Source organism: Tiliqua scincoides, chromosome 7 (assembly GCF_035046505.1).
Source record: "Tiliqua scincoides isolate rTilSci1 chromosome 7, rTilSci1.hap2, whole genome shotgun sequence".
NCBI classification, from domain to species: Eukaryota; Metazoa; Chordata; class Lepidosauria; order Squamata; family Scincidae; genus Tiliqua; species Tiliqua scincoides.
Window position 1 is genome coordinate 4,133,561 of NC_089827.1, and position 26,285 is coordinate 4,159,845.

At 45.8% G+C, this 26,285-nt stretch overlaps 1 protein-coding gene across 1 annotated transcript in view; it reads right to left on the minus strand.

Moving 5' to 3' along the window:
- The window catches only part of FRMD4A (FERM domain containing 4A), a 370,337-nt gene extending 350,103 nt beyond the window's left edge, over positions 1-20,234 (minus strand). Inside the window, exon 1 of the mRNA XM_066633493.1 lies at positions 20,168-20,234. Coding sequence (XP_066489590.1) covers positions 20,168-20,230 — 63 coding nt within the window. The 5' untranslated portion in view covers positions 20,231-20,234. The remainder of the gene's footprint in view (positions 1-20,167) is intronic.
- Between the last annotated feature and the right edge of the window lie 6,051 nt (positions 20,235-26,285).

Consider the following 26,285-nt stretch of genomic DNA (forward strand, 5'->3'; position numbering starts at 1 on the left):
AGATGAGTCACGTTATATATTTTTTTCATTCGAAAAATGTCAGGAAACTTTTCAGGATCATAACTGTATGAAATGTGCACATTGCACCCAGAGCATGGCTACCTGGTCCTTTCCCCATGTAAGTGGCCGAGGTCTGCCTGTTGAGAAGTCTGAACCTAGTGGCTTCGCTGGGGTTTGCATCACCTGGTATGGGAAGCCAGTGCATCATGATGGCCCTCCTTTCATGCAGTGGGCAGCGCAATGACCTGGGCGTTGGGCATGGTGATGCGCTATTACCCCATGTATTGGAATCATGGAAGATCTGGCAAGGAAGTAGGGTGTGGTGTCAGCAGTGGACCCTTTAAGGGTAAGGCCTCAGCTTTCAGCAGAGGGTGTGCTGAACAGCTGCTTGAAAGCAACAGGGCCCTCAGGCATAAAAGCACCTGATGAAGGGAGAGTTTGGTGTGGGCAGTAGAAGGAGACTGATGGATTTCTGAGGACAACTGGAACTGCTGATGGTCTCTGGAGCAGACTAATGGACTTTGGAGACCGCTGGAGACGCTGGTGTGTGGCTGCCATGCCCAAGACCTGCTGAGGACCAAGGGGCTGCTGTAGTGGCGGGAGGCTGCTGGCAGCAGAGAGAACCTCTGCAGCAGGTTGTACAGGTGAGCTACCCTGGTGGTGGGGTTCAGCAGCACTGCAAGGCAGAACCAGGGTCACTTTGGGGGAAAGAAGGGGAGCTAATTAGCATAAAGGGCATAATTCCATAGGTAGTGTTTGACTTGGAATCTAGCAGAACACCCCAGCCCATTGGTTTTGTTGGCTATAACTTTTGACAGAATAGAGAAGTTTCAACACGGTGTGCTTCATTGCATTCTGCATGAAATTACGCACCGAGTGATATATTGCGTGATGGTATTAATCAAAAACATCAAGATTTTAAGAATTTTAGCCAGTAGTGGTGTTACCTTCCCCCCCCCCCCCCGTGTGCATCAAGCCCACACGCCCCTGTAGCGACGCCACTGGCCTGAATGCTCCACCCCAACCGAAAGTCAAGAAGAGCTGGCAGGGCTCGCCTTGAAGCCATGCTGTTCCGCCAATCTGTCCATGTACCAAACATGCTCTGTGAGCAAGTCTGTTCAGTGAAACAGGAGCGACCACGACCTGCTTTGTGCAGAGTATCAGAGGAGATCCGAACGGCTCCTTCAGGTTCTAAAAATAAAAGTCTGCAAATCTATTCACCACAGGTGGTGTTTTCCTCCTGGATTTCTTCTAGGTCAGAATGTTATTTCATGTATCCAAAGCCCCAAATTACATGAGCTTTTTCATTTTTTGTTTTAAAGGCAGCTTTCATCCAGCTTCAAATGAAAATCATATTTGAGTGGACATTTCATACAAAGCTTTCACAGCTGTGAAGACTGTCTCTAAAGAAGACCGTGTCTATTTGTGGGATTAGCATCTGCTACAAGGCCTGTGTTTTATGTGGCCATCACTTTGTTCCTTTGTGGTAATTCCTCTATCAACCTCCAACACAGGAGGCAGTCAGAAAGATAATGAATTACAGGCAAATGTGTCAGATGTGATCTCATTTGCAAGCAGGTTATACCTTTCAGTCTATGTCCTTGTGAAAAAAGCAGGGCACCCTGCCGAGACGGAGAACGTATCATAAAAACATCGTCATGACATGCCGAAATGTAGTGTGGCAAAAAGATTTTTTCAAAGGATGCAATAACATGCACAGACAGTAAGCACCAGTTTGCTTGTATGAACAGCAGACTATGCACAGACATACAAGCACCAGTAAAAGAAGGTTGCATTTTTGCAAGCACAGATGTGTGCCTTTGGCCTCCATCATCAAGCAACACAGGAGTTAACATGAGCCCGGTTCCAAATCCATCTGCTGCTAGACTCCCATAAACACTGCCCCTAAAAACGGCACCTTTTTCTTATTTTTCTGTTTACTTGTCAGTTGCTTTGGGAAGTTGTTCAGATTGAAAAGTAGAGCACAAGTACAAGAAGGAGGGAAGACTTTGTAAGTAATCACTTCCAGCATCCCCTCCAGACACAGCTTGACTTTTTCTGTGCTGGAATGCTGTCCTCTGTCATAAGGGAAATGAAAAGGGAGATTTCATGCCTTATTTCTGTACTCCAGATTCCGAAAATGCTCCAATTTCAGACCTTTTGTTCACATTCAATGCGTCTTTAACAATGTTTGTACCAACTTTTGGAATGGCCTGGAAGTACCTTAACTATTTCAAGTCCTCTGTTTTAAGAACAGGAAGTAGATATTCCCATTTGCAGTTTTTCTAGTAACTAGCAGGCAGGGATGGGAACTCGAGTCAGAGGCGCAAAACACTCAGACTTTTCCGCTGTGTATTTCTCGCTGACTCATGCAGACTCGGGTCACCTGTGTCAATGACTCTGGCACTGATTCAAGGCTGAGGCCATTGACTCAGCACTCGGTCCCCACATGTGCAGACTTGAGTCTGACTGTGCTAGATTACTTTCTTTGCAGTGTGAAAGACCTCATGGGGTCATTATTCAGATCAGGTGAGCAGCAGGGAAATTCCAGCCAAGAGGCAGGGAAGGGTTAATGTTTTGCTTTGGCAACATGCGGGGGAGGGGAGAGAGCAGGCTCTCATTTCCATCTCTGAAGGAACCTTCTGGATGAAGGATGGGTGGTCTGATTTGTCTCTTTGGATGAAGGAAGGCAGGGGAGGAGCTCAAGGGGGTTCTTGCCTTAGAACTGACTGGACAACCAGGGAGGTAGAAAGAGAAGGTGGGGAAGCCAGGGGAGGCAGTTCATAGTGATCACGCTTTCCAACTGCATGGCTCCTTTGTGCTCTGCTGGTTCTTGAGAGGAGGAAGCCTCATTGAAAACTGGTGCAAATGGGACTACTTCTGAGTAGAGCTGCAAAGAAGTGGGTCATACTGGTAAGCCTTCCAGCAGCTGCACGTGGCCGTCCTCCCTCTTGCCACCTCTGTCCCCACTCACACTCCATTTCATCCCCTCCCAACCTGTTTACAGATGGAATGGAACAGCAGCGGAGTGTTTAAAGAGAACTCCAACACACACACACCCTGGAAGCAGGCCCCATTTTTTTCCGAAGACTCCCTTTTTAAAGGGAACAACTTGCAACCTGAGTCTTTTCGAGTTGCCAAAATGCTCTGGGCAACTCAGAAAGTCCACCGGTTAGAACTCAGTTTTTGAGTCAAACTGCGGGGTGTAGAGACTCGTGACTCGCCCATCCCTCCTAGTAGGTGCCTTGGATGATACCTGAAACAAACTTCAGTAGCTCATCAGAAAGCACCCTAACAGTTTTGATATCCCTATGAATTCAAACAGCCAATCAGCCACAAGAAAGAGAAACCTCAAAGACCTGGACTGTCTTGCGTGCAAGACAGTTTCGTGCCTGCAAGTTTCATTCTTACTGTGGGATAGCATCAGGCGGTGAGTATACAGTCCACAGCCCTTCTGCCAAATCCTTGCTAGCAATCACCACCTTGCTACCAACTCTAGATGGACAGGCACTTACTAGGGCATTGTTGAGACTACATCTCAACAAGTGACGTACAGAACGTCAATTTACAAAGGCTGCAATCGCACACACTTCTCTGAGAGTCAGTCCCATTGAATTTAATGAGCCTTGCATCTGAACAGACATGCATAGATTGTCTATTTGTCTTATTGTTTTAACTGTTGTTTGTCTTCCGTGTTGGCAACCTTCAGTCTCGAAGGACTATGGTATCGCGTGTTTTAATATTCCAGCATTGTTCTCTTTTATCTTGAATTGCTTTTATAGTTGCAAGCTGCCTTGTGAGCCCCAATGTGTGGTAGAAAGGCAGGGTCACATTTTTTAAAAAAATAGAATGGGCTGAAAGTATATTTACTGAATTCCATAAAAAGAGGTGGACAGCAGCAGAGCTGGCCATGAATGAGGCCGACTGGAACAGTTGTTTCAGACAGTAGATTGGTAGGGGGTGCCCCTCTATCTGCCTTCTTGCCTCCATTGCCCTCCTCCTCCTCCTCCTGCTGCGGTATGGATTAGAAAAAGTGGGGGACAGAGAAGAAGACGACGACATGTGGAGGTGAGGAATGTGCTGACCTATAACATTGGACAGTGGGGGGAGCAGAGACTGGCACATCATCAGGTAAGGGGCAGTGTCTGGCATACTGCCTCAAGCATCCAAAGTCTTGGGCCAGAAGTCATTCTGCCCTGGTTGGCAGAATTGTAAAAAGGAGGGGGGGAAAAGGCAAGGGGATCCACCAAAGCCAATTCTGATCTCATGCTGCCAGATGGAGCAGGCACTGGGGATACATAAAACGGTACGGCTCTTCCATATTTATGATTCTTTCTTATCACTGCTTTGCTCACTCGCTCTCAAGGCGTAAGAGGTGAGAGGGAGGGAGGCGGGAAGAAAGAGGCTCTTCAGCATTGGCTTCCACAAGCAAGAAGAGGAACCATATGGTTTTGAGTTTGCTCAACTGTGGAAGCCGGGAGACTAATAATCCTCGGGTTTATTGGAGTTGGCAAAAAGTGGCCCAGTGGCACGGTTTCTTTCATTCACTGCCAAAGGAGCCCTCCGCGGTGCGAAACTGCATCTTGAGCAGCAGTTCCTTGGCCGTATTGGACTCCCTCCTGCCAACAGTAGCGGGAAGGTTGTCAATTTGCAATTCAAATCATCCACACGCTTTCCACTTAATCAGCTCCTGACACTGTGAGTTGGCTTTGTCTCCTTTTGCTTACAGGTAAGGGTATCTCTAATCTTCTGGTGAGCTTTGCTCTCAGTGAAAGATGGATGGATGCTGCATCATATTCTCCATCGAAAGAACAAATGGTCTACCCTTCCGTCTATCCCTCCTTTTGCAGCATGAAGTCCTGAATGCCATTATTATTATTATTATTATTTTATTAATTTGTACCCCGCCTTTTTGCCCAACGGGCACACAAGGCGGCTTACATCATTTTTAAAAAAGTACAACATTAAAAACAATTAACAGCAATTTACGTAATTAAAAAATCTAAAAACAAACCCCGTGGATTTTCATATAAAAACAAGAACGCCAGCCAGCCTGTCAACAATTAAAAGCTTTTTGAAATAAAAAGGTCTTCAGTCCACGCCGAAACGTTAGTAACGAGGGAGCAGTTCTCAGTTCTAAGGGGAGGGTATTCCACAGTTCGAGGGCCACCACTGAGAAAGCCCTCTTCCTGGCCGCCACCCCTCTCACATCTTTTAGTGGTGGCACAGTCAAAAGGGCCCCCCCAGATGATCTAAGAGCACGGGCAGGATTGTAGGGAAGGAGGCGGTCCCTCAAATACCCCGGACCCGAGCCATAGAGGGCTTTAAAAGTCAAAACTAGCACCTTGAATTGGGCCCGGAACAGAACCGGCAGCCAGTGTAACCGCCGGAGCAACGGCTCGACAGAGTCAAACCGAGTACCCCAGCAACCACACGAGCAGCCGCGTTCTGTACTAGTTGTAATTTCCGGACCTTCTTCAAAGGCAGCCCCACGTAGATCGCATTGCAATAATCTAATCTAGATGTCACTAGGGCATGGGTTACTGTGGCCAGGTCCGCGCAGCTCAGGTACGTTCGCAGCTGGCGAATCAGCCGAAGCTGAGCAAAGGCTCCCCTGGCCACCGTCGCCACCTGGGACTCCAGGAGCAGCTGTGGAGCCAGGAGAACCCCCAAGCTGTGGACCTGCTCCTTCAGAGGGAGTGCAACCCCATTCAGAGCAGGAGGATAGTCCAGCACCCGAGCCGTGGATTTCCAAAACAAAAGCACCTCTGTCTTATCCAGATTTAATTTCAGCTTGTTTGCCCACATCCAGCCCCTAACCGCCTCCAGACAGCGATCCAGGACCCCAACTGCCTCCTCAGAATCAGGGGGAAAGGAGAGATAGAGCTGGGTGTCATCAGCATACTGATGGCAACCCACTCCAAACCCCCAGATGACCTCTCCCAGTGGCTTCATGTAGATGTTAAAGAGCATGGGGGATATGATGGAACCCTGCGGCACCCCAAACCTAAGAGGTTGGGGTGCCGAACAGGCATCCCCCAGCACCACCTTCTGGGATCTGTCAGCCAGGAAGATGTCTCATCTTATTAGATGAGAGGGATGTCCAGAACCAAGGGACAGCCACTAAAATTGAGTGTCTGGAGAATTAGAACAGACAAAAAGAAATATTTCTTGACCCAGCATGTGATTAATCTGTGAAACTCCTTGCCACAGGATGTGGTGATGGTGTCTGGCCTAGATGCCTTTAAAAGAGGATTGAACAGATTTCCAGAGAAGACATCAATCACAGGTTACAAGCCACCATGGGTATGTACAAGCTCTGGTTTTAGAAGTAGGTTATCTCAGTTGAAAGGAAGTGGCACCAGGATGAAGGTATTGAGTTGCCCTGTGTGCACCCTGAGGTATCTGATGGGCCACTGTGAGATACAGAAAGCTGGATTAGGTGGGTCTTTGGCCTGATCCAGCAGGGTTCTCTTGTTGCTGAGTGTTTGCCTTAGTAGCTCCTAGGGAGGTGTCTTTTGATTGATAGTTATAAATATTATAACTAAAAAAATGAAAGAATAGAAATGAATGCTGACAATAGCAAATAGCCAAGACTAACACTGAGACTAATTTTCATGGGAGTCGTAGAGAGGTGGGAGACCTGACAATGTGTCAGAGAGAAATCACATTATTTGGGATAGACAGCACTGCCTACGGGGACAATCATTGCAGAAAATACTGGGTTTATTGTTCATTGCTATATTTAGTTATCCAAGAACATCAGCTTTGGCTCTCCTACCCGATATGCACTAATAAAGCATTAACCTGACAAGAGCTTTACGGTCTTGTAGAGACAAGTGATGCAGCCTGAATGGTAAATTTAAAAAATAATAATAAGATCTTGACTATTTTTAAGCCTTCTCGTTTGTTTCTTGGAACCCACATTTCTGCAAGTAGTTGTTAAAAGCAAACTACTGTATGGTAGAGTATTCTATGCTGTACCGTTGTGATGAAGGCTGATGGAGAAGAAATGAACAGAAACCCATAGTAGCCTGTTAAACTGGTGCCATACATAGAACTACTTGTCAAACTTGTTAGATTTATGGCCAAAGCAACAGAGCAGAGGTTCTCAAACCTTTTGGCACTGGGACCCACTTTTTAGAAAGGGGTGTTATGTGAAAATCCCCTTTTGCCTTTTAGTTGTGATTTTATATCTGGTTATGTTACTACGGACTAAAATATCATGCAGGCTTAAACTTCTCACACAGGCCAAATTTCCAAAACTCTGGTCAAGCCACAAGCTAGCCAGCCATTAGACCCCATTGAATTTTGCTGATAAGGGACATCCTGACTCCAAACACCCGTCTGACTCAGACAGCCAGCAAACCCCTTTTAAAAAGAGGACTTCTGCCACAAGCTCTCTCTCTGGCTCCCCCTCCAAGGACACAACACATCTGTGTTGTGTCAGAGGGTTCTCCACACAGGACTCTCTCCCCCCATCCAACTGCTCTAGAGACAGGTAACTATCTTGCGTCTGGAACTCTTTCCCTTCTTCCTCCCCCTCTCTCCCCATCTTTAGTCAGCAACTGGGTTTGGCAGACCAGGGACCCCTAAAATCCTTCCCTATAAGCTTTCCTTTTTCTAATTTCCTCAGATGCACCAAATGCTCTCCACACGCAACCACCATGAAAGCTAGGTACACTGGATTCAAGTACTAGGACCAAGGAACATATACTTATCATTTTTCCATGTGCATTATGTTTACCTTTTGTAATAAAGCTATAATCTTTTATTAAAAGTTATCTTTCCCCCAGTCTCCTCTTTAAGCTAAAGGGAATTTCTCTGCATTACGCCGTCTTGTCATCCAGCCTGCGATCCTGAGGTTCCAGTAAGGGTAGTGTACTAATTCCCCTAAACAAAACAGCCCTTTTGGTAACAGGGGATCCCCAGGAAGTGATATCATTAATGATATCACTAGTGATTATCACTAGTGATATCATTCTTATCCCCTCCCCTGGGGGCGGGGGATAAGAATAGGCCCTCAGTTTGGCTGTACTTGTCGTAAGAGGCAACTAAACAGCCACCGGGTAGATGGGGCTCGTCAGCCTGGGAAGGCAGCTCATCTGAGAGAAGGAAAACTCTGATCCTAAACCTCCACTGCCTTGTGGCTACATCCAGTTATGCAAAAGGCTTCAGGAGTCAACTTCGAGGCAAAATCCGGAGCCGGAGTCCCTGAGGCAGTTCATGGCTGAACACAGTCACGTTCTGGCAACTCCTGCGATGCCGCTGGAACCAACCGTATTGGCCTCTGCCTTTCCATTGGACCATTTCAGCGACGTGGAGAGGGGGGATTTGCTGCATGGGAAACAGTCTGTCCTCCATACCTACTTTACCCAGGCTTCGCGTACTGGAGAGGACCCTGTTCCAGAGCCACCATTCAGAGCGCGATACCATAGTCTTCCGAGACTAAAGGATGCCAACATGTCATGATATCATTAACCTGGAAATGATGTCATGGCCAGAAAAGGCATAATCAATTTAGGCTTCAAACCTAAGCCGTGATCAGCCAAAGGTCCCATTACAGAGCACATTTCTGCTGCTATTCAAACATTCCAGGTCAGAAGCCGAAGCAGAAGGCAGACTTGGGTCCTTCTCCAACCACACAGCCCTTCCCCCTTTCCAGCATCCCAGCTTCCCACCTATTCAGGGCAAACGCCAGGCTTCTCTCCCACCGGGAGCCTGCCTTACCCAGCAGCCTTGTACTCTGCATTTTCAATGGCAGCTGAGCTAGGTGCTATGTGACCCACCTGAAATTGGCTCACGCCCCACCTAGTGGGTCCAGACCCAAAGTTCGAGAAATGATGAAATGCAGACGTGGCAGGCGATACAATTTATAGATGCCCCTCCCCCGTATCTGTGGATCGGTTACCTGCGGTTTCACTTATCTGTGGGGGAGGGGGCACACCCATTGCCTTCATTTTCTGTGCTTTACTTTCTTTTATTATCTTGCTTAATAGGAGGCAGGGCAGTGGGGATTAGGATTGGGCTGCCCGTCATTCACAAAGAGGAGCCATTCATCCATTAATGGAACAGTTCCAACTCTGCTTCTCTTTCTGACACTATCTGTTGGTTCATCCATTTCTGAAATATTTCACCATTTCTTTGTATTAGGTTAATGCCTTCTGACCACCTTATATGCACGCTGACTTCAGTCCGAAGCTGTGATTGCTCCTGACACATCGATGCATTGCCACTACCGAAGCCGAGTGACATGAAAACAATCCTTAGGAACAGTTTGATTAAAAATCATCAATAATGGGGCCCCAAAGGAGCCCCGGGAGGTGGGGGGGGCACTGATTATCGAGGGCAGTTTAATGAGAAAGGCCAGCCCTGCTTTTATGGACACCTGGCCTTTCTTGCCCATCATGTGGCTGGGAGACAGATTGTATTATCTGAACATGCCTGGACTTTCAAAGCAAATGCAATAACTGCCAAATATTGCAATCCACAGTTCACTGACCCCGACTCTAGAAAGATTACCATGAGCCCTCCATGCATAGAGTCATCTTTTGCCCCCAATTCAGAATCCACCAAAGCCCAATCATTTGGCTGCCCTCAGAAAAAAAATACAGAGGTTTCTTTGGGGTGTGTATGTCACAGGCACGCGTGTGACTGCAACCGAGTCAAAGCAGTCTGCTTATGACAGTGATATAGCTGTTAGTTGGCAACCTTCAGTCTCGAAAGACTATGGTATCGCGCTCTGAATATAGCTAGAGGGGGTGCAAAACACTAAGTTTGGCAGACAGCCTCGCCACAGTATGCAAGCAGCCCCTCCCCCTCAGAGACATTTCTGGCAATGGGAGCAAAACAGAGGTGTTTTACTTTTGCATTGAGCATGAGGCAGGTAGAAGGAGACAGAAGCAGGCTCTCTTGTCCATCTTTGAAGGAACCTATGATCATTGGATGAAGATATTTCCCTGAACGTGTAAGGAGGCAGTTCCAAGTCATCCTGGAGAAACTCATGGCATGGTTCCAGCAGGTTCATTGAATGATGGACTGCAATGGGACTACTTCCAAGTAGAGCTACAAAAGACTGCACCATACTGATAAGTCTTCCAGCTGCAGCGCATGACCTTGCTCCCTCTTGCCACTTCTGCGCCCATTCTCATGCGCTTCAACAATGGACTGTATTCCACTGTTGTAAAGCCCTACATGCACAGACCCTACATGCACAGGCCCGTCCTTGATAGGATTGGGCTACAAGAGCGCTAAGAAGCCATTTTGAAGGATTTCTTTGGTCTGTGAGAGAGCTAGGAAAGATGGCTGTTCTGCCAACCAGGACCAAGTAAAGAGAAGGCTCAAATCCACATTGAGACTTGCTATAAGCAACATTTAGCATCCCTTCTTTTCAAAAAAATCAAGGGCAACTCAGCAGTGAATATCAATGGTGCATCTGCCACTTCGCTGAGCCAGATGGCACTTGAATGGCACATCCCAACACCCGCCATTGAAATGTTAGCCGTGTCACCTAAAAATATCAGCACACATGCAGTGAGACAAATCTGCTGTCCTATCAACTTTCTCCCTGTATCGAGGAGCGTGCCACTGCATAGCCAATAATGATCTCACCATCTCGCATCCCATTCGAACCCCACCCTGCTGTTGAAACCCTCACGATGAATAATAATTGATTGCAAAAAGTGAGAGCCCAAGGTCTGGGCTGCAGCAATCCATTTTCAAAGAGGACAAAATACTAGTTTTAGGAAAAAAATTGCACTCGTTGGGATAATTACCACCAGTAGCCCTCTGAAAATTAACTCTTCTTTATCCCAAACTCCAGTTGGTCCCTCATATTAAAAAAAGAAGACAACATAGAGGGCATCTGTAGCGACATCTTGTACCCATGGCAACATATTCAATAGATTGCAATGAAGATGTCCTTGAGGAGTCACTTTTTTTGCAATTAATGGCTTGGAGGTAATGGCCCAAAGCATTGTTTTTAGGCAGCCAGTGACTAATTAGAAAATACATTGGGCTTTGACCATTATGGCTTCTTTTTGCTCATGTTAATCGGAAGCGGAGAAGGTGCTCAAGCTCAATTATTCCAAGGCTGTGTCCTTGTTCCCATTTAATATATTAACTGCAACACATATCTCAAACAGGTGCTCAATCTCAAACTAGCCAAACATATGTTACACAGCAATTGCTCATTAACTGGGGAGGGGGGGGGGGTTGGAAGCTCTAGAAATAATGCTGTTCAGTGGACCAAATAGATTTTACAACCATATTTTACGTATTTGTTGGGGTAGGTCATATCTGTAAATAAAAGAGGGGGAAAATACAATCACAATGATGCTTAGCATTTTTATAAACAGGTTGGTATACTGCACATCCAGAAAGGAGAGAATTGAGTTATAGCCTGCCTTCCTCAATAGGTGTGGAGGGGGAGGGGTTCATATTTCCTGGTGGAACATCAAAGAAATTCATAGAAAATCAGTTATTTCCTTGCACACAACAAATATAGTGACAAAATCTATGTGTCTGCATATTTTAACATTTATGCATTTGTTACCACCACAAACATGCAAGCTTTTTAACAACGTATATTGCTTGAACTATTATTAAGAAAAGCATCTGCTTGAACAATTCACTAACAAGTCTATGCTGTATCTCCAAAACTAGACGTGATTGGGCAAAACTGATGCCATTTTTGGAAGATGATTACTGGGCTGATTCAGCCTAGAAAAGAGACGCCTGAGGGGGGACATGACTGAGACATACGAAATTATGCACGGGAAGGAAAGAGTGGATAGAGAGATGCTCTTTACACTCTCACATAACACCAGAACCAGGGGACATCTGCTAAAATTGAGTGTTGGGGAGGGTTAGGACAGACAAAAGAAAATATTTCTTTACTCAGTGTGTGGTTGGTCTGTGGAACTCCTTGCCGCAGGATGTAGTGACGGCATCTGGCCTGGATGGCTTTAAAAGGGGATTGGACAAGTTTCTGGAGGAAAAATCCATTACGGGTTACAAGCCATGATGTGTATGTGCGACCTCCAGATTTTAGAAATGGGCTATGTCAGAATGCCAGATGCAAGGGAGGGCGCCAGGATGAGGTCTCTTGTTATCTGGTGTGCTCCCTGGGGCATTTGGTGGGCCGCTGTGAGATACAGGAAGCTGGACTAGATGGGCCTATGGCCTGATCCAGTGGGGCTATTCTTATGTTCTTATGAATCAGCATCTCAAGTATACTCAGGAATAGGTCTAATGTTTAAGACAATAAGATTCTTTGGCATTATCCTAGCAATTCTTACAACAGACAACAGGCAAGTTCTATCCTCCACATCACGGTTGTGGGGCTGCGACTGAAAGAGAGTGACTTGCCTAAGCAAAACTCCTGAAATCCCAGCTGAGACCAAATTTTAAACAGAAGATTTGCCACTTGGAATCACAGAGTAGGAAGGTACCCACAAGGTCATCTAGTTCAACCCCTTGCATGTTGCAGGAAATTCTCTAAGTGCAACTCTAGCAGGTGCCTTCCCAGTCTCTGCATGAAGACCTCCAGGGAGAGAGAATCCACTACCCCCCCCCCCAGCAATCTGTTTCACCCCCAAACCACCCTGACCATTCAGAATTTCTTCCTGATGTCCAGCCACATTGCTTGATCCATGGAGGCAGCAGGACTGGGTGCTCAATCAGGTAAGCAGGTATTCTAGTCAAAAGATAAACACTTATACATCACAGCAATTTCAGGTGGGGGGTTAAGCACTGTGTCCATGTCTCACACTAGAGCTGGACATGCTGGTTCCAGGACTAACAAATGACATATTTCTTTTTTTGCAATGGAAAAAAAAATCAATGAATTGCCAGTTCCACTTTTCAAAAATAAAAATCATGAACGTGGACAAAATACATTGCAAGATCTGCTTCTTTAAATATTCATAAAAATCTGGATATTTTGCCTCCTCATAATTACACTCTGCGGTCTTTGAAGAAGCTATGAATTGAGAGACATATGATACAACCATTAACACCGGCCACCCTTGGTTAATAGCTAATGGCCTCCGGGGTCATAGGCATGAAGGTTAGAATGCCGCACGTCTAATGATATGAGGAGCTGGGTTCGGGCAATAGGCTGGTAGACAATTTTGATACGATACTATCAACAAATTACCTTGGCTTTCCATCTTCATTTCTCCAAAGGGTTTAATGCGATTCCTCCTGTCAAGGCATGTTGGCTACCAAGAGCACAGCAGGAACATTCCTGCCATCAGCTACAGAATGTCTTCCAAAGGATTTTTGGGATTACTCATTGGGTTTTTCTTGTTGTTTGCTCCAGAGTACTGCTGATGTGAAGGAGGTGTTCCCAGATTGGAGCACCTTATGGCAGGGGTTCCCAAAGTGTGTGTCACAATGCCTAAGGGAGTCATGGCACACTCACAGGGGCACTTTGGCATGTCCCCTGAAGTTCCTTCTATCTGTTCCTCTGGGCACCACCATCTTGAACCTCGCAAAAACTGAGATGGTGGCACCCAAATCTGGTGAGATTTGAGTGCTGCCATCTTGAATCTCATAAAATCTTGCAAGATCTGGGTGCCACCATCTTAGATCTTGTGAGATTTAGCAATATGCAAGATGGTAGGAAGAAGAGGTTGTAGGGGTGTTGTGACTCAGATAAGTTTGGGCGCCTCTGCCCTACGGCTTTTTAAAATTTGGATCAATGCTGCAGAAGGAGGCTTGACAATTTTGCCCCTGCACAGTGGCCCCAAACCACATCCTGCTATAAAATCTTGCAAGATCTGGGTGCCACCATCTTAGATCTTAGTAAAAGAAACAGTGTGTGAGGTTATTGATGTTGATAGAGGTTTGGCGGCTATCCAGTTGATTGATTAGTTTATGAGATGGTTCCGGAAGGGAGGGAATTTAACTGGGCCAAGTCTTACATGAAGGTGTGGGGTGCAGGAAATTGGACTAAATTAAGAGGCAGGGATCCAAGGGGTGCAGCAGTCCTTTGGCAAGCATCCTGCCCTCCAGCCTGTAAATTTGATGAATGTCGTGGCACCCTGATCAGTTTGAGGGCTGGGAAACCACTTCAATTCAGCCCCAGACTGGCCGAGAGGAAGCGAGCTGTGGGTGTTGACCAGCCACTCACTCAGTTCTGCAGGAATCTTCTTGAACATGCACAGGACAGATCACTTTTGCCACAACCTGCTCCATAGCCATTTATTGGTTTATTCTGGCCCTACCATGAAGCAGGAAGATATGGCTGCTTCAGAGGGTGCACCAGTTTGCAGGGTCAGCAAACCAGCCCACAGATAGGTATAGAGCAGGGGTGTCCAAACTTTTTGGCAGGAGGGCCACATCATCTCTCTGACACTGTGCTGGGGGCCAGAAATAAAATTTGAATAAATTTACATAAATGAATATATTAGAGATTGAACTTATATGATTGAATGAAGGTCTTGCAATCGCGCAAGGCCTATAAAAAGCCTTGCACAAAGCAAGCCCAGTGTTTCCTTTGCTTTTGCTGCTGCATCACAGATGTCAAACAGCAAGTAGCCCTTGTCGCACAGCTCATGTGAGAGGTCAAACAGTCACCCTCATGCTGAGAACAGTTGCATCGGTCCAGTGCGGGCTCCAGAAAGTCTCCGGAGGGCCAGAGGTTCATTGGAGACTGGAAGTTCCCTGCGGGCCGGATTGGGAGTCCCCGAGGGCCGCAAGTGGCCCCCGGGCCGGGGTTTGGGCACCCCTGGTATAGAGGAAGAAAGGCAAAATGGCACCACATAGGTAGTAAGGCAGGAAGGGGCACTGACTGGGGATTGGCTTCAGGCAGCAAAATGTCATGGGCCATCACTGATGCCACACTGTGGATCCAGCTGGTGAAATGAACCAATGGGGTTATTACCCACACAATGACGCAAGCACCGAGGATGATCGGAGCTCCCATTCAATGCAGAATCTTCTCTCACTGTGGCCATCAGTAGATACCTTCTTGCTCCGAACTGCTTCCATCACATAAAAAACTATTAAAAGGCGTGTTAACCTCTGGCCGTCTAGAGGTCAAGTCCCTCGAATCTCATTCTGCCCGAATGCCATGATGCTGTCGCAACCAAGCCCAGCCGACATAACTTACAGGGCCATTCAATACCCTTTGATCAATACTTGCTTTTTGATTTTTGAAAGCCTTCCTGTAGGTGGATAAAATGAACATTAAGAAACCAGGCTTCCGATTGCAGCTATTCCCACTTGTGTGTTGCGTTCTAACCGCAGGAGAAATCCAATCGCCACTCGGCAAGGAAGCCGCGCTGCTACTCGCTACAGCAGCCTGAAGACTCAGGCAGTGCAACCATCCAGGAGATGATATATAAGAGTGTTACGTGTGGTTTGTAGCAGCCTAATTCCCCAGCTCTGAGGGGTGAAGTGACTGCTTATCTCCTGTAATCTGAGCAATATATTGTGGTTCTCTCAAGATGGGCTGGAAACAGTCATTCAGCTAAATGCACCATCTTGTATAGACCCTGTTGGTCTTTCTCACTGGTCCAGAAGCATAACAGGTAGTTACTGCATCAATTCAATGCCCCCTGAATTGTATCTGTGTCCATGGGGACCTGTCAGCAACTACACTTTTTAACAGGGATGGTAGTAGAGATGAATGCTTGGAGTCAAAATGATAAGTGCTGAACTTACAAAAGCAGACCGATAGCTCACCTTGCTGAAATACTTTCTCACATCGGTGGAGCTGGTTTTCCACTCTAGCCCACATGGCACTTTTGCTGTATAGCTGGAAAGAACCCAGTACATACTGCCTGCTGCTAAAGTCTCCTGTTGGACCACCCATCATTTAATGATGACAACAATTCAGCACATACAGTTTCAGTGCACATTTAGGGATAGACAGCAATCCCTTGCACTTTGGCCCAGTGAGGGATCAGAGCACGCAGGAGAGTCAAAAATGAGTGAATGTCAAAGCAGAGGTTTAACTAGCTTGCAAATTTATTTTGGCCAGCCAAAAAATGTAAATAACTACACTATATATGAAATTGGACAAAAGAGGAAAGCACATAGACAAAATCTGAAATGTGGTTATGATTGAAAACAGTTGAAAGAGCAAAGTGATGAAAGTCAAGCAGATGAAAGTCAAGTGGATGAAAGTCAAGGTATTGCTCTACATTAAATGCAAAAAGAAATGTCAGATGCTACCGCCACAACCCTGAAACATTTTACCACCAACTGCAATCAGAAATGGCACTCGAACACAACTAAGAATTAAAACACACTCATCAAAATAGTAGGAGAGAACTCTGCCAAACACACCCTGTTGATACTGTCCCCTGAGAAAGTGGGTGGCTGTTACCACTTCTCTGCGAAGTACAGTTGTGACAATGGCGTCCATGGGGGTTCCATTCCTGGAACCCCCAAGGATGCCAAAAACTGTGGATCAACAAATCTGTGTGTCAGGGCAAGCCAGACGTCCGACTGTGACCAGAGTTATGCTCTGGACACATCCAGAGGCCTCTGGAAGGCCTCAGAAAGGCACTTCCCCCCCCCTCCCTGAAAAACCAGAAGTGCCTTTCTAAGGCTTTCTGGATGCCTTAGAAGACATGCTGGGGCTCCAGGAGGTCTCACACAGCCTCCCTGGGCCTCAATGCAATTGGGGGACCAGCATCGAGTCAAACCTGTGGATGCAAAATCTGCGGATGTCAAGGTCTGACTTATAGTCATTTTTTCTCCAGCTCCACTATTCTACATGTATATAAGAAAACCAGTTCTCACCACGGCCGCTCCAGTCGTAATCAAGAAAGAAAATCCCAGGATGGCGCTATACAGATAAAGGCAGCAGAACCAGGAAACACTGACAGGGTCCAATCTTAAGGAAACCCAACCTCATGCAATCCTTTCGTTTCTCCCATAGAAACGAATGGTTGCTAAGCAGCCCTGCGCTGCACTTGGGGATCCTATTGCAGACCCCCTTGACACTGGGTGATGCGAGTCCCCTGTCAGTGAGAACCACATGAGATGAAACACTGCACCCTCCCAGGGGTCCTGGCAATATGCAAGTCCTCCTCCACTCACAGTTCCCCCCTCCCTGCTTCACCTAATGACCGGCATTTTCTAGTTGCTAAGAAACGGCTACCATGACACGAATAGCCCATTTTGCTATTAAAAGCCATCCCCCCAGACCTCTCCCTTGGGTTAAGAATAGGATGCCCAGATTGCAGGAGAGTGACAAGTATAAAGAAATTCTGCAAGCAAATCTCACTTTAAGATGAATTCTAGAAAACAGAGGAAGCTATTCTGAGATGCGCTGGAGCTTGATGGGAATGAGGAAGATAAACAGAAAATTCTGTTCGGTGTTTACATTATATTAGGAAAAGATTCACGGAGAGAAAGAATTAGGCAGAATTTCCTCTTAGTGGAAAGGTGCAGTCTTTCCAGAGAAAAGGGACCATGAGCTTCCCAGAAACAGATCTTAATCCTATTTACACCCCAGTTAATTTAAATTGATTCATAGCCTGGTTCCAAACAGGTTTACCAAGAAGAAAATCCTTCTGAATTTGATAAGCCATACTTTCTAGTAAGTAGGCTTCACATTGTAAGTAGGCAAGTGGACCCAGCATTGGTTAACTTGTGCATGCCCATAGCCCAATCCTATGCAGGGGAGCCTCTACTGGAGAAGGAACAGGGGCCACAAAGCAGCCAGCACCTCCTCCTCCAAGGAGAACCTCAAAGTGATTGCCTTGCGCCACTTGTGGTGCAAGGCAGTCACTTCCAGCTTCTCCCTCGAGGAGGAAGCAGTTACTCTGGAGGCTTCACTCCACCTGTTCTTTCTCCTGTTGAAGCTCCCCTTGAAAGAGAAGGAACGGAGGGAGCAAAGCTACCAGTGCCTTCTTGGTAACTAGGGTGGAACCTAAGGAGCAGTCATGTTCCCCCTTTGGCGTATCGCCGGGGACAGATGCCCCTCAGGCTTTGCCTTATGCCTCTGGATATAAAACAGCACCAATTTTGACTCTGGCAGTCTCACTCCTTCCTCTGGATCTTTACACAAAACAAGAAGCGTGGAGGGCACTGCAGCAACCTCAACACACCCTGCATTTCCTGCTTTGATTAAAGAGCCGCACAGAGGAAGGGGCTGGTAAGGAGATCTGTTCCATCTGCGGCAGGGCAGGATGTGGTACATGGGTGTCCGCCACTTCCTCTGTTCCATCCCCATTCCACTGTCCAGGACAGCGCAGCTCTAGCATGAACACACACACAGGCACTCGTGCCTACTTATGCACAAAGTTGTGCCTTATTGTCCAGGTACCGCTCTGGGCACACAGTTTTGTTGCATTTCCCACGTCAGTGTGATTTACTAAACAAAAATAGCAGGTTTTGTTATAGTAAATTGAGAAAGATAGCAGGAATCGAGTTAAATACATGCACAGTGCGGCCTCAGTATCCATGGGGGGTTCACTGCAGGACCCACCCACCCCCCATGGATTCCAAATTCCACTGATTTTAACCCTTTTCTGCCCAGCCCACAGGTATACATATTTGGTCCCAACATTGGGCAGAAATAGCTTTAACACCACAAAGAGGCCTGGCCAGAAAAAAAAAAAAAATTGGTGCCATTTAGAAGGTGTCAGCAGGAAGTCACACATGCCCCCCCCCCCCACACACCTCAGAAGACCTCCTGGACATGACTGGAAGACACTTATGGTCACATCTGGAAATCCTCCAAGGTCCTCTAGTGGTGGGGCTAGCACCCATGGTTAGTCAAATCCACATATGTATAGCCTGTGGATAAGGAGGGCCCACTGTATTTTAAAATTTTTTAATGTAAGCAAGAAAAAAACAAGTGTGTTCATACCCAATCTGCACATTTAAATGAATGGCCAAGCCATTTTCCAAACCCCACCAGTGCTTTGCCAGCCTTGCTCGAGTTCACCAAAATTTATGCCAGTTTTGAGGGCCAGAATGTGAAAGACAGGATTCTTTGGCAGACGATTAAACAGGCAAAAAACAGAACATTGCCTTAAAAAAAAAAAAAAAAAGAGAAGAATCAAAACAAGGAAGGAACAAACTGCAGTCTGCAAGATATGAAAAGGCACCAATAAATATAATCCAAACCATCAGTAAATTTAATAGAGTCTTTAGCAATAGACATAAAATGTGCTCTTCCCCGTTTGACCTTTGCTAACAACTCAGGATGTCATTATACGTTAAGGCTTCTCATCTCGGCTACAAATGCTGTGCTCCTTCCATTTCTAGCTCCAACAGAAAGAAGAGATCAATACACGTTGCACTCCTAGTTGCAGTCCTCCTCCCACATCCCCAACAAGGAGATTTAAACACTGCAGCACTGAAATTATGCCTGATGATAGGCACCAAAAAAAAAAAAAAAAAAGCAATAGAGAGAAATTTAGACCCCAATCCCTTAGGACATTCAAGGCTGTATTTTAATTAAAAGCAGAAAGTCACTCCCTTCCAGGATTCAGCCTCCACAGGTGGTATAAAATGCCTGCTTTTGATTTCATAGCAAATCTGCAGAACTTATTAAAGTGGGTCAGAGGCACATGTCAAGGAGAATACCTGGAATGCAGCAGACACTGCCCTTTGCTTTTCCCTCTACAGATGTACAGCTGATTCTGCATGGTCATTAGGTATTCCAGGGGATGGAGAAAGCACACAGCAGCCCATTCTCTGGTTGCTAACACAGCCATCCTTAAAGGCCCCATTAATTGTTAATGGGCCACATATGTAGGCAGGCAAGACACAGGCCCTGAGTGTTTGCTTACTGAATAATGCAGAGAATCTGGCACAAGCATAAGGAGCACAGAGGAGTGTATCCAAAGTGGTCGGACAGGAGTAATAATAATAAATACTAGTATACGTGATAGCTTTTTTTAAAAAAAGAAACCAAAGTATCCAAAATAGCAACAAGCAGAAGGCAACACATTTTTTAAACAGTTCAATTAGAACATTATCTCCATGCTTCAAAGTTGGTGTCAATATTTTAGCAGCAGATTTGGTTTGGGGGGGGGGGCACAGAAAAAATACCATCACATCACTGTCTTATCTATTTGTCAGAAGGTCTGCCTGCCCTGACAGACACACACACACACACACCCCATGCCAAAATAATCCACTGCCGTTCCACATTTTCTGCACCCAGAGCACCACACCGCATTAAGCCACTTACCATCAACAAGCTCAGAGCAGATTCGGGCACTCGCTGGGCAGCCATCGTCGCGTCCTCTTGCATGGAAATCTTTCCCCTGGATTCAATCAGCGTTTGGCCCTCCGTCAAGGGCAAAGCATCTGCTGGCACCTCCTGCAGTCTACAAACATAGAAATCCAGAATTAAGTTCAGAGGGGAAAAAATCTTGGAGAGAAGGAGGGAGAGCTTAAGGTATTTTTTTTGGGGGGGGGGAACCTCGAAAGGCAGGCGTGAGCTTGAGCTAGGCCAAATTTTACATTCAAGAGAAGAGGGATGAAATGGAGAGAGGAAAGATCAGATGAGAATCTTGCAGGATATTCCAAAAAAAAAAAAAAAAGGTACACAGCAGGAAAACACAGCATCTAAATGTAACACACACCTTACATATCAGTTTCAAAATAAAGGAATGCTGCAAAGCCTTCCACCTTGCTGTGGGAGAAATAGAATTAATTGCTTTTTACTGTCAAGAGAATAATCTCCATCATGGATCAAGATTCTAGAGCCCAGATTTCATTACTGCACTTCAGCTCTCCCACCTCCCCTCCCATCCTGCAGAAATAAGGCAAAAATACATCAGAACATAACGTACCACTTGCAAGGAAAGGTCTTCTCTCTTCCCCCCAGCAACGTGCTTCCCTATTTGGAAAGCAGGCATCTGAATAATCCAAGCATGAGCAATGACTGAGCAAAAGCAAGGAGAAACCAGCGCCTGCGAGCAACAATTACCTTTATTATATTTGAATGACAACTGGGGTCTGCGTTGACCCTTTTCACCTTACTGAAAGGGGAAGGGGAAAAAAAAAAAACAACTATTTCTCCTGGTCTCCAAATGGGCTCGGCTCCCCATGGAGCTAACACACTTACAAGGAACATGTAATTACACAGCTGCCCTGTTAGTCTTCTGATCACGCTGTCTGTACCGCATGTCTGCAGCAGACCAGCTTCCCCGTTCCCCTCTGACTCCTTTCCGCCTCTGTGGAGGGATGCAGGTTACTACATTCCCCTGTGATGCTGAGATGGGCAACGCACAGCTAATTGTGGGGACAGGAGTCCATTAAGGCACAAAGGCGAATTAGCCCAGATAATGGGCTCCTTATTTAAAAGAGTGGGTGTAAATGGAAAACCCAGCAATGGGATCTAAATGCAGCACCTGGTTTGGAAAGTTAGTCTGCCGATTCTTCATTTCAATTATTTATCTAAAAAATTGCTCATGTCAAACTGATTACATTTTCGAGCATCCCATCAGGGACATCTGTCTGGGCGTGGAAACACTGGGGCAGCAACCATGTATCCTCCTTCAAGCCTGACCTTGTAACAAAATCAGGTGAGACACACAAAGCTGTCATCTGCTATGATTGGCAGAATCTCTTAATGCCCTGCTACCCAGGATCCTTTTCAAATGGAGGTGCCAAGGATTTGAATCTGGGGTCTTCTGCATGCAAAACTAAGCTCTGCCTTTAAGCAACAGTCTCTCCCTGTGTGGGAGCAAAAAGCAGAACCCTCATCCAATCCTAGGCTTCCCCTCCAACTGATGCAGCCGTGCCAGAAAGGCTTGTACTGCATCCCGAAGAGGAAGTCCCAGAAGTCTCACCTGCAGTGGCATATCTAGGGTGTGACAAGTCTGGACAACTCTGAGGAGTTGACACAGTCATTGAGGAAAAGAGGAGAGCTCAAGCAGCATACAAGGCCTGCCCCAGTGAGCGCAACCTGCAGGTCCTCCGAGCTGCTCGCAGCAAAGTCCAGCAGGCTGCCGGGAGATGTGCTAACGACTACTGGCTCCAGCTCTGTTCCCAGATACAGATAGCAGCTGACACGGGCAACATCAAGGGGATGTATGACGGTATCAAGCAGGCCCTAGGTCCAACACAGAAGAAAATTGCCCCTCTGAAGTCTGCCGCAGGCAAGGTCATCCAGGATCGGGCGCAGAAGATGGAACGCTGGGTGCAGCACTACTCTGAGCTATATTCCAGAGAAAATGTAGTCACCGAAGAAGCGCTGAACAACATTGAGTGCCTGCCTGTGCTGGAGGAGCTTGACAGTGAACCAACCCTAGAAGAACTTCACGTGGCCCTGGACTCCCTTGCCTTTGGCAAGGCACCTGGAAAAGACAGCATCCCTGCTGAAGTCCTAAAGTGCTGCAAAGAGATCATCGTCACTGAGCTGCATGAAATCCTCTGTCTCTGCTGGAGAGAAGGTGGAGTACCTCAGGACATGAGGGATGCAAACATCGTCACACTGTACAAGAACAAAGGCGACAGGGGTGACTGCAACAACTACTGCAGCATCTCTCTCCTTAGTGTTGTAGGAAAGCTGTTTGCCCGAGTTGTACTAAAGAAGCTCCAGGTACTTGCAGAGAGCATTTATCCAGAATCACAGTGCGGATTCCGAGCCAACAGGTCCACCACTGATATGGTATTATCCCTTAGACAACTGCAGGAGAAATGCAGGGAACAACAACAGCCACTCTTTATAGCCTTCATAGATCTCACGAAGGCTTTCGACCTGGTCAGCAGGGATGGCCTGTTCAAAATTCTCCCCAAGATCGAATGTCCACCCAGGCTCCTCAGCATCATCAGGTCTTTCCCCAAGGACATAAAGGGCACTGTGGTCTTTGATGGCTCCACATCAGACCCCTTTGACATCCGAAGCAGAGTGAAGCAGGGCTGTGTTCTTGCACCAACCTTGTTTGGGATTTTCTTTGCTGTCCTGCGGAAGCATGCCTTTGGAACTGCAACAGAAGGCATCTATCTCCAGACCAGATCAGACGGAAAGCTCTTCAGAGCAAAGTCCAAAGTCCAGCTGAAATGTCTGCGTGACTTCCTCTTTGCAGACGATGCAGCTGTCACAACCCACTCTGCCAAAGATCTCCAGCAGCTCATGGACCATTTTAGCAAGGCCTGCCAAGATTTTGGACTGACGATCAGCCTGAAGAAAACACAGGTCATGGTTCAGGATGTGGACTCACCTCCCTGCATTACAATCTCTGCGCATGAACTGGAGGTTGTCCATGACTTTGTGTACCTTGGCTCAACCATCTCCGACACTCTTTCTCTCTCTTTTGCACCTTTTCCATTTCCACTATGTCCTTTTTGAGATGTGGTGACCAGAACTGGACACAATACTCCAGGTGTAGCCTTACCATTGATTTGTACAACGGCATTATAATATTAGCCGTTTTGTTCTCAATACCATTAAAACGTTAAAACATTTTTAACCATCGTTGTAAGCCGTCTTGGGTCCCTGTGGGCAGAAAGGCGGGATATAAATAAAGTTAATAATAATAATAATAAAATAACACTCACAAATAGACAGGCTGACACACATTTCGCTATCTTAAAAGTCAAATCTTTTCCTAGGTATATTTGAGCTGCTGATTCCTAAAATGGCATCTATTTTGCCCTATTACGTCTAGTTTCAGAGTTACAGCACAGTTTCATTACTGAATGGTTCAAGCAGCTTTCACACCCCAAACTCATATTAGACCACCATAAACTTTGAAAAAAAGTTTTTCTGACTCTGTTTTCAGGCCTGTGATATTGATCATGGAATCATAAAATTGCTAATAAACATGAACAGCAGTTGCATAAAAGAAACTTCTATCCCAGTGTATAATTAAAGCACACCACCACTTACATTGGCTTTAGAGAATAAAGAAATTTTAACTGTATAGTGAAAAAGGCTCAGTGGGCATCCTTGAGACTAGATAACAAATAACAGAATAGTTTTTTTTCTGTACATGTTCGGCTCATGAAAAGCAATCTGTAAAGAAGGGAAACTAACCTACAATATCCACTAGGGGGAGCTCTTAAGAGTTCATATGTGGGAAGAGGGATAGAAGCCATTAATGACAATGGAATTTGGATTCATGCAATTATATATATATAATTTGCTGCAACAGCAAACAGAAGAAGACCAGGGCAAACATTTTTAATACACCATCAAATCTGATTTTTGACTTCTAAAATTTCCATCCAAATTGTTGGGAGAAACAACCAAGACTTTATCAGCCGGAAAAAAAACACATGAAAGTGACAACATAAATTTGCAGAACCACAACAGGAAAATCATTGAGTACGGGGGAAATTAATCAAGTTTGAGTTGAGGAAAATGCAATGATAAAATTCTTATCAGTCACATTAATATAATATAAAGTTATTATTATAGGACACAAATTGTAGGGCTGGACTATCTACTGTACTTCATTAGTTCTCGGTTAATTACCTGCTTGATGTTGTCGTTTGGGAGTTGAACCTGGAAGATCCAGGTTCAAATACCTGCTCAGCTCTGAAGCTTTCTGGGTGACTATGGGCCAATCACTACCTCTCAGCTTCACCTATCTCACGGGGTTGTTGTGGGGTCAACAGGAGGGAAGGAACCATGTACACCACCCTGAGCTCCTCGGAGGAAGGGTGGCCAAAAAATGTAAAATGACTAAATACGTTTATATGACACTCTGAGACCTTGACTTGGCTTCCAAGGCACTACAAAAAAATTGTGGATTGTAGCCAGAACTTGTGTGAGCAAAAGCAACCTCACCCAAGAGAAATATTCTACCCAGGTCTCTCCACGGCAGCATCCTGTGACACTCAAAAGCCATTCCTGAGTGTCAACAGACCTTGGGAAACAGGGTCTGTGCAACGGAATGTAGGAGCCACAGGAGGAGATTATAATTCGTTGTACAAATCTATGGTAAGGCAACACCTGGAGTATTGTGTTCAGTTCTGGTCACCACATCTCAAAAAGAACATAGCGGAAATGGAAAAGGTGCAAAAGAGAGCGACTAAGATGATTACTGGGCTGGGGCACCTTCTTCATGAGGAAAGGCTACGGCGTTTGGGCCTCTTCAACCTAGAAAAGAGACGCCTGAGGGGGGACATGATTGAGACAAACTAAATGATGCATGGGAAGGATGAAGTGGATAGAGAGATGCTCTTCACACTCTCACATAACACCAGAACCAGGGGACATCCACTAAAATTGAGTGTTGGGAGGGTTAGGACAGACAAAAGAAAACATTTCTTTACTCAGCGTGTGGTTGGTCTGTGGAACTCCTTGCCGCAGGATGTGGTGATGGCATCTGGCCTGGATGCCTTTAAAAGGGGATTGGGCAATTTTCTGGAGGAAAAAGCCATCACAGGTTACAAGCCATGATGTGTATGTGCGACCTCCTGATTTTAGAAATGGGCTATGTCAGAATGCCAATGCAGGAGAGGGCATCAGAATGCAGGTCTCTTGTTGTCTTGTGTGCTCCCTGAGGCATTTGGTGGGCCGCTGTGAGATACAGGAAGCTGGACTAGATGGGCCTATGGCCTGATCCAGCGGGGCTGTTCTTATGTTCTTATGAAAATTTCTAAAAGTCAGGCAAAGGCACCTGAACAGAAGTTTTCTGTTGCTATATTTTTCCCCATGGAAAATGTTGTATTTCTAAAAATACATTGCTTCGTAAAATTTATTGGTTGCAAAGTGTATTGATACATTTTTAGTAAACTTGGGATGTTTCCAAGTTATAATTAAATTTTGAGGGGTTGACAATACAGTACATAGAAAATATAACAATCCCCAAGCTTTGAGTTTAATCTGAACGAGCTATTTTACCCACATTAAATAAGCTTTATTGATTTTTTTCCCCCTAATAAAATGTCAGTTAAATACTTTTGACTATGAGAAAAACTTGAGATTTATGGAGCACGTAACATGAGTATTCTAAACTCTTTAACTTTTTCTTACTAAACATAAGTCAAACATGTTAAATCCCTGTCGATTAACGGAAAAAAATCCAATTTAAACTATGATATAAACTTTGTAATCCCCGATGGGATTTTTCCTTCAGAAATCTGTCTAATTCCTTTTTAAAGGCATCTAGACCAGACACCATCCCCACATCTTGTGGCAAGGAGTTCCACAGACTAATTATACAATGGATCAAGAACTATTTCCTTTTGCCTGTTAGTGGATGTCCCCTGGTTCTGCTGCTGTGTGAGAGGGAAAAAAAACATCCCTCTATCCATGCTGTCAATCCCCTGCAAAATTATGTATGTTTCAATTATGTGTCCCCTCAGGTGTCTTTTTTCTGGACGAAAGAGCCCCAAATTTTGCAGCC